The 9,353-nt window shown below is 44.7% G+C and overlaps 1 protein-coding gene across 1 annotated transcript; it reads right to left on the bottom strand.

Moving 5' to 3' along the window:
- Positions 1-1,258: 1,258 nt before the first annotated feature.
- LOC117190783 lies at positions 1,259-8,054 on the bottom strand. Its single transcript, XM_033395844.1, has 2 exons — positions 7,668-8,054; positions 1,259-3,347 (listed from the first exon to the last, which is right to left on the bottom strand). The coding sequence occupies exons 1-2, from the start codon at positions 7,891-7,893 to the stop codon at positions 2,716-2,718; spliced, it is 858 nt and encodes a 285-aa protein (XP_033251735.1). The 5' UTR covers positions 7,894-8,054; the 3' UTR covers positions 1,259-2,715.
- Positions 8,055-9,353: the final 1,299 nt, after the last annotated feature.

Genomic DNA, 9,353 nt, shown 5'->3' with positions numbered 1-9,353 from the left:
TTCAATTGATTTCGCCATCCCGAGTATTGGATTTCGTCATCCAAAGAGAGAACTGTAAAATGCCTAAAGTGCAGGATCTGCAGAAAGCCGGGAGTGAGATTGTTTATGAGAAGCCGGGTGTGGGCAAACATTGGTTTTCCATTTAGGCGAGTGTCAAAGATTGGGATTGCGGCGGGAGCCCTTGAGATTGTACATCTTAGAAATCAATTAGGCGGAGGCCAAAGATTGAAATTGTTTTCGTTTTGGAAAGCCAAAGATTGTTTACAACTCGTATAAGAGCTCAATAGAATTGGGCACGTTAACTTACATATGTGCATATGCACACTAAATTGTCTTTCGTTTGTTACTTTTTGGTTCAATTTTCGAGATAGAGCATAAAAATTAAATTTATGAAAACCAAAACAACTGGCTGATGACTATGCGACGGTGTTTGTAGCGTAATTGTATTGTATGTGTACGAGCTAAGTCCCTCCAACAGTTTTCCAGTGGAATCCGTCTACACAATTAAGACCTTCCTTAATCCGCTCGATGTAGTTCCTTGCTCGTTCGTTTTATTTCGTTTGTCTCTTAAATCTAGTGATCATAATTCAGATCGTTTTGGCTCGATATTATTGATACTGTCGATTGCGCTTCTTTATATGTACATAATGTAACGCGCCAACTTCAAATTAATTCACAATTTTAGTAATATTTACAAATTAATTCAAATATTCAAATTGTTAACCTTTATAAAGTAATTTAATCCTATATTCTATTAAGGGACGTCAACATTCTCCCCACCTTGGAAGCTCCTTCCAACATTAAGTTCATCGGCATCTATAGGCAGCGGGCAGAGCTTATGTACGTTGCGCTTAAATAATCCAGTCTTGGTCCTGAGTGTTACAACCCGAACTGCACCATCAGCTCCTGGGTGTAACTCTGCAACTCTTCCCAGCAGCCATTGTCCGGGCGGAGCGTTGTCTTCCGCAATAAGGACCAGTGTACCAAGTTGAATGTTGTTGGCTACAGTGCTCCAATTTGTCCGCTTCTGCAGCAACGTCAAATATTCCGACGACCAGCGGTGCCAGAACATGTGGTGTACCATTAGAATGCGTTTCCAATGGTTGCTCATGTACAGTTTCAACAGTGCGTCGTCTACTGGTTCTACTAACGCGTTCAGGGGTCGGCCAACCAAGAAATGACCGGGAGTCAGCGCCTCGAAGTCATTCGGGTCCGATGACAAGGGATGCAGAGGTCTAGAATTCATCACCGCTTCTACTTGTGTGATGGCAGTCGCAAGATCTTCGTAGTTAAGTGCTGTGCTGTTGGTGCATTTCACCAGCAGCTGTTTGGCCACCTTCACGGCGCTCTTCCATAATCCTCCAAAGTGAGGGGAGCGTGGGGGGATGAAGTGAAACCTGACTCCTCGCTGGCTGCATTCGTCGTCAATGAGCTTCTGACTTGGCGAGTCGAAAGCTCTGTTGAGCTCTCGTGACGCACCTACAAAATTGGTGGCGTTGTCGCAATATAGGTCAGAACTCAATCCACGTCTTGCAAAGAACCGTTTTAGCGCCGCGATGAACGCATTTGAGCTTAAGTCCGACACTATCTCTATATGGCAGGCCTTTGTTGCAAAGCATACAAATATGCACAGATACACCTTTACTGGGCGTTTTTCTCGCATGTGAAAGTGCATCCATATTGGTCCAGCAAAGTCCAGTCCAGCGCGCTCGAAGGGGTAGATATTGCCTCGCACTCGGTTAGCTGGCAGCGCTCCCATCAGCTGTGTTGCAGCGAGCGGCCGACGACGAAAGCATGGTATGCAGCCACGGATCACCCTGCGGGCAAGTTTCCTGCAATTGATTACCCAATATCTCTGTCGCAAAAAGGCACATAGCGATTGTGCCCCGGCATGTCAATTCTTTCGATGTGTGAGTTCAACAAGCGCCTCTACCACTTTATGGTTGCTCGGCATTAAGATGGGAAGCCTTGTGTCAAATGGCAATTCGGCATTGGACAACCTTCCGCCGACTCGAATAATAGTTATTCCCTCTTCCTCTTGTAAAAACGGGCTTAAACTCTGAATTCTCGCTGATTTGATCACCTTTCCCTCTTTAAGCTTAATGAATTCCTCATGCAAGCTCAACTGCTGCACATTATATACAATATAGCGCAATCCGCCCTCCATTTCAGCTGCAGTAAGGTTGTCTGTTTCATTTGAGTTTGATCTCAACGATATTCTACGCCAGCGAAAAATATAGCTAAAAACTCGCTGCAATTTGAGGAAATCATTTGCAAATTTGCATCTCCCCACGACATCTAACTTCTCATTACTTTCTACCTTTCCAACTGTCAGCGAGAACTTACATTTCCTCTCCTCTGGAACTGTTTGTATTTCCTCACTCCAATTAAATTTGGTACAGTCATCTGCTGCGTCCATTAAAAATTCTGGACCGTTGCTCAATTCGGTTACCAATAATCCCCTAGATACAATATCTGCAGGGTTTGATTTGGTGTCGACCTTGAACCAATCCTGTACATGTGTGAGCTCTTGTATTTGAGCCACCCTATTGGCAACGAAGGTGGTCCATCGACTAGCATGTGACGACAGCCAATTTAACACAATTGTGGAGTCCGTGAAATAGTTAACCTTCTCTACTGGTATGTGAAGACAGGCGCATACCTTTGCCATTAGCTTGGCCACTAACAATGCCCCATGTAACTCTAAGCGTGTTACTAAGATGTTACCCCAACTGGGGCTACTTTGGACTTGGCCGTAACCAGTCGCTCCGAAATTCCTCCCCCTTCATCCCTAACACGAGCATAAATTACGCCGCCGTAAGCTCTGTTGGATGCGTCAGAGAAACCAAACAGTTGCAAAGTGCATGGGTCGGCCGTAATTGGAATTGAGGATCGCGGAATTGAAAACTTGTCAATTAGTTTCAGTTCTTCTCTATATCGAAGCCATTGAGTTGCGTAGCTTGCTGGTAACTCCTCGTCCCAATCCTGCTTTAGAAGCCAAAGTTCCTGAACAAAGATCTTGCCCAAGATCAGCAAGGGACTCAAGAACCCTAACGGATCAAACACCTGAGCCAATTCGGACAGCACTGATCGCTTCGTGGCGATTGCGGAGACCTTTATGTTAAAGCAAAATTGGAATTTGTCCTCTAGACTTGACCAATATATCCCCAAAGTTTTAGCTGCGTCCTCTGTTTTTAGCATCAGGGGCTCTAGGCTGGTGTTGTTGTCCATTCCTTGATAATTGCTGCGCCATTTGTGCAGCTCGAACTTTCCTAGCCCTAATAATTCGGTCACTTGTTCTTTCAACTTTGTCAGTTCCTCTTTTGATTCGGCTCCACACAGCATATCTTTGGACGTTGACATGCAATGACTGCATCTTTCTAGAGGCGATGCAGTTACTGCACCGTCAAGTGGCCCGTGTGACACCAGCAGAAGGCTGTTACGCGCGGATCCCAGGCAAAACGCAGCCCTCCTCCCGCCCAACCGACCGAGGGGCGCTGCCGCATGACGCGCGGTGCGTAGCCGAACCAAACGCGAACATGCAAGAAAGATAGCTATTAGACTAACATTCGAGGAAAATTAGTACTAAACTTACTAAGAAACTAAGCATGCAATCAAAATACAAATACCACTACAGTTACTAATTAATAGAAAGATGTGTAAGGATTAATAATTTAATAAGAGGAAGAGAATTAGTGGTGGATATAATATGGTAGAGGTAATTATAGTCCGAGCATAAGACCCTAAACGGTTCATGCAAGGAATAATTCGATCTACAAAGTGGAAGGAACAACGGTATAAAATTTCTAGTCAGTCTAATAGGAATCGTGAAGTTTATGCGGCTCAACAGATCAGGACTGTCTATGTCACCCCTGATCAAGTTGTGCATAAATATCACACCAAGCATTTTTCTACGGTTAACTAAGGATGGGAGGTTTACTAATAGTAGTCTACTAGAGTAAGATGGGAGTCTTACACCCGCATCTTAGTTAAGGCCCCGCAGAGCAAAGAGTAAAAAGTTTTTCTGTACTTTGTACTGAGGGCACCATACACAGGAGCCGTATTCTAAGATCGGACGAACAAGCGAGGTATAGAGAGTCTTTGTTATATAGGGGTCGTCAAATTCCTTTGTCCACCTCTTTATAAACCCAAGCACGCCCATGGCCTTATTTACCATGGTAGAAATGTGTTCGGAAAACTTTAACTTGGGGTCTAACATAACACCCAGATCATCCACCAGGGTAATTCTCTCAAGAGAACCACCAAACAGGATGTAGGGAGCCAACAAAGGGCTAGAACGATGAAATGTCATAACTTTGCATTTCGAGGCATTAAGGTGTAACAAGTTTGCACAACACCATGACTGAAAGTTATTGAGATCGGATTGCAAGCGAGAATGAAATGAAATGTCCTTGTACTGGACACAGAGTTTAACATCATCCGCATACATAAGTACTCGAGAGTATGTTAATACTGAAGGTAAGTCATTAATAAAGAGTGTGAAGAGTAAGGGGCCTAGATGGCTGCCTTGTGGTACTCCCGAAGAAACCTTTACTGGTAAAGAGAGCCAGTTTTTGAAGAGGACTCTTTGAGACCTAGAACAAAGATAGCTAGAAATCCATCTCAGGAGGTTGGGCGGAAACCCTAAAAGGTCAAGTTTATGCGCTAAAAGGGAATGGTTTAAAGAGTCGAATGCTTTACTAAAGTCGGTGTAAATAACATCCGTCTGTAAGTTACATTGAAAGCCTTTAATAATGAAAGAGGTAAACTCTAACAAGTTCGTGGTGTTTGATCGTCATGCTGAGTTGGAGATATAAGTGACTTGCAGAGATGTTGCAAGTGCGGAGTTAAAACCTTCTCAAACATTTTGGGAATAGCGGATAACTTTTCTATACCTCTATAATTTTTTGCATCAGACTTGCTACCTTTTTTATGGAGAGAAATTATAAACGATTCCTTCCAGATCGGGGGGAAGCAAGAAGAATCAATGGACAGGTTGAATAGTTTAAGCAAAGGTCCACACAGAGCCTCGGCGCAGTACCTGAGTACACAACCTGGAACCCCGTCTGGACCCGGTGAAAACACCGGCTTAACTAGTCGAAGATCATGAAGTAGGGAACATTCATTTAACAAGGGACTGAAAATGCCGTTCGACCTCGGTAAACCGTATGGGTACGGATGACCAGAGTAGCTTTCCTCAGAATAGGTGGTTTGGAAGAATTGGGCAAAAAAATCGGCAATTGCCCATTATTTGCCGACGTATTACAAAATGAAAGCGAGGATGGGTGTGCGGACGTTCTACGCTTACTGTTTACGAAGCAGTAAAACTGTTTAGGGTCCTGAGAAAAACGTATCCTGCATCGAGATAGGTAGTTCTTATAGCATTGAGCATTAAGAACTGAAAAGTTTGACCGAGCTAATACATAGCGAGAGTGAGAAGTAGGAGAACCTACTTCTTGAAATTTTTTATAAATCTTGATTTTAAGTTTTTTAGACTGGATAACTCTTTGGTAAACCAAGGGGGTTTTCCATATCTAGTTGGACAAGAAAGCGAGACACAAGAATCGAAAAATGTGCCAAGAGCATTGTAAAAAATGTTTGTGCCTTTTATGATATCAGTGCACAAGTACAAAGCGGACCAATCAAAATCCCTAATGAGGTTATTAAGCTTCGCAAACTCGGCTTTACGAAAGCAGCGGACACGTTCGGGCAGCCTACTCGACCGATCCAATACAGTTGGTCCTATATCTAGCGACACCTCGAAAGTAGGGTGGTAGGCGTCTTCAGGTATAGTGAGCGGAAGGGCTCGGGTTAACAACACTATGGTCGGATCCGATACAAAGCACAGATCAAGCAATCGACCCAAGGAATTTTTCACATGGTTGACTTGAGACAGGGATAGGTCAAGCAAGCCGTCAACAAAGTCATGTCGTGACATGGGCACTAGGATACTAGACTCGTTTACCAAAAACCAAACAGTTCCTGGCAAGTTGAAGTCACCAAGAACTATCATACGATCTTTATCAGATAGCGAGGAAGAAACAGCGGTTATAGCGGACAAGTGCTGCTCATAAATTGAAATATCCGAAGAAGGTGGGATATACGAGCAAGTAATGAATATAGCGAAAGCGGGAAGAATCAGTTTTACACACAGGAATTCCAGTTCCTGTTGAACTTGGACTGTGAAGTGTTCCGACGTGAAGTAAGAGTCCACTGCAATTAGAACCCCCCCCTGCACGTCGAGACGAACGGTCCTTTCTAAAAGTTGTGTACCGACCTGCCAAAACCTCGGAACTAAGAATGTCCGGCTTTAACCAGGTTTCAGTAAACACAATAACGTGGGAAGCAAATGCAACACTATCCCGGAAAAGAATGCTGAGCTTACTACGCAAGCCTCTTACATTCTGATAGGCTACTAAAAGAGAAGTTAGTTTTTTGGAAAGGTGGAAGCAAGACGGGAAGTTGAGGAAGAGGAAGTTGAGGTTGATGGTGGCACACTGGAAAGATTTGGAAGGGATATGGGGGGCCTATTCTTCTTCTTAGCCTTAAACTCCTTCACCACCAAATGCTCCGGCCAAAATTTGGCGGAGCAAATGGTGTCAAATTGAGTTGGGGAGATGCTTATCTTAAACGAGGCTATCTCCCTGGCATAAGAGAAGTTAAATTTCTCCACCTTTAAACCCACGGCTTTTATTTTGCTTTGAATAAAAGCAATTACATCATTAGATGTGAGGTCAGGGGCCAGCCGTGAAACAAAAACTTGTCGTTTTGGTGGGACTCCCACCAGTGGTTTAGTCACCACAGGCCTAGTACCTGTGGTGGCAATATCCGGAGGTCCGGAACGTCTATTTACTGGTGGGATCGGGATAGACGGGACAACTAGCGAACTTGCGGACACCACGGACACGGACGCTGCAGACGTACTTGGCTGCACATTCTCCGAGGCGATGAATTCGGCTACCGAATCTGCATCGCCAGCAGCTGTCGTTGCCCTTGGAGTGGCAAACGAGATCAACTGCTGCACACTTGGAGTGGTCGGAGTCAGTTTTTCGGCGGCGCACGGCTGAGTGACGGTTGGCAATTGCAGATCCCGCGGAGTGACCTTTTTGCGCCTCGGAGACTCATTCAGCAGTTTTAAACCGCTAAACTGAACCTCCATGGCTAGGAGCCGATCGTATTGGTTTTTAAAACCAACGGTCAGCTCCTTAAAGCCACTCCGCGTCTGCCTCATGAAAGATACCATGTCCTTCTCCTCCGCACGGCATGCCTCGCAACTGTAATGCAAGCCATTACGTTTGGCTATCGCATCACTCACGAGGCCAGAAAATCCAGCGCATTTTTCGTGCACTACGCTGTCGCAGAGCCAGCAGGGGACATTCGGCTGATCGTGGGTGATCTGCTTCTTACAGCTTTTTTTTGCACAGACCACAGCGTATTCAATTTTATTTTATTATATATTTATATATATACTATTATTTGCAAAACAAATTGGTATCAGACCAATGTGCCAGACAACGCTCAAAGCGGAATTGGTAAAAAAAAGAGAGCAGAGTGGAGAGCGGTTATAGCGAGAGCTACTAAACAGAGAGCGCTATTGCTCAGAAAGTTTAAAGAGCGAGAGAGAAAGAACAGTTATTGAAGTTGAGGTGATAGCGAGAGAGTGATATCATCCATATAGAAACTTCGCTTTACTGCCTCTCTAGCTAACGGAAATTTTTCCGCGTACCTATCGACCAAGTAATAGAGGCAACGTACTGCCAGGAACGGCGCCGAATTTGTTCCATAAGTGACCGTGTTTAGGCGTAGCACCTGGATACGATCCGAAACGTTGCATCGCCATAGAATGCATTGATAGTTTCTATGTGGTTCCGCAACCAATATTTGACGGTACATTTTCTTTATGTCGGCCGTAAGGGCGTATCTATAGAAACGGAACCTGGTCAAAGTCTCGAACAGATCAGGCTGCAACGTTGGACCAACCAAGGTTGCGTCGTTCAGTGACCTGCCGTTGCTAGATCTACATGAGGCATCAAATACGACTCGTAACTTGGTCGTCAAACCCCCTGGGCGAATAACCGGATGATGTGGCATGAAGTATTCGACCTTTTCTTGTCCGGCGGGCTCTATTGCCTTTAAATGCCCTAACTGGCGATATTCTTCAATAAATTGAACATATTGTTCCTTCAGCGCTTGGCTACGATTTAACCTCTTCTCTAAATTCAAGAACCTGGTAAGTGCGATTTGATAAGTTTCGCCTAACTCAACTTTAGGATTCTTAAAGGGCAGAGCTACCACTAAATGTCCTGAGGCCTCCTGCTTAACATGCGTCACAAAACAATCTTCGCACTGTTTTTCTTCCTCTGTGAACTTATCTACTGTTTCAGGGACTTCTTCACACTTCCAAAACCTTTGTACGAGCTCTTGCAGCTGATCATTTTTCGACACCTTTCGTTCAATGTCAGTTGCTAACAGTGCAACTTCAGAAGATTTCGTGAATTCACCTACGACGACCCAGCCTAACAGAGACTTTTGAAGCCTTGGAAGGTGTGCTCCTAGTTTTATTTGCCCTGCTACAATTAGCTTGAAAAACAATGTGACTCCTACTAGCATGTCGATATCTTCCCCGGACTGAAATGTAGGGTCGGCCAGCGTAACTCCCTTGGGTGGAACCCACTCCGAACAAATTCCTGAGCTTGTTGGGTTATACTGAGTTATTTCCTTCAGCACACAGAAGTCCTCGGTAGTCATATATCTGGTGACTCTAGATTTAAAAGTCGCTTTCACCTCTCCCATAACTTGAGATGTTGCATTTCCAATACCACTGAGTTGTATGACTGAGTCGCGCATTTCTAGGCCCAGGGCCGAGACTATCCTAGCCGTCAGAAAATTTAATTGACTACCGGAATCTAACACGCACCTGCAATTGCGATATGCTCCGTCTATAGCTTTGATTTGAACTACAGCGGTCGCAAGAAAGTTGGTGGATGATCTAGACAATAGGGAGCTATGCAGTGACTTTGGCTCTTGCAACTCCTGCCCTTTGAGCCCCGGCTCATTGGCAACAATAGGTATCTCTCGATGCAGAAGTTCATGATGCGGCTTGCTGCAAATCTTACATCGCGGACCATTACAGTTTCTAGTTGTATGTCGCTTGCTAAAACAAATCAGGCACAGCGAATGCTTCTTCGCATCATGGTAACGTTGTACTGGTGATAGTTCGTTAAACCTTTGACACCCTTTCAATCCATGGGTCTCAGGACAAACGTAGCAGCCATTGCTGCCTATTGTTGCAGCTAAGGTCGCATTTTTTATCTCACCTTTACCACTGGGTCGGGCTCCATTGCCTCGCCGAA

The sequence above is a fragment of the Drosophila miranda genome (assembly GCF_003369915.1).
Source record: "Drosophila miranda strain MSH22 chromosome Y unlocalized genomic scaffold, D.miranda_PacBio2.1 Contig_Y1_pilon, whole genome shotgun sequence".
Lineage (NCBI taxonomy): Eukaryota > Metazoa > Arthropoda > Insecta > Diptera > Drosophilidae > Drosophila > Drosophila miranda.
The sequence above is the reverse complement of the archived record's forward strand: the minus strand, read 5'-3'. Positions and strand labels throughout refer to the sequence as shown.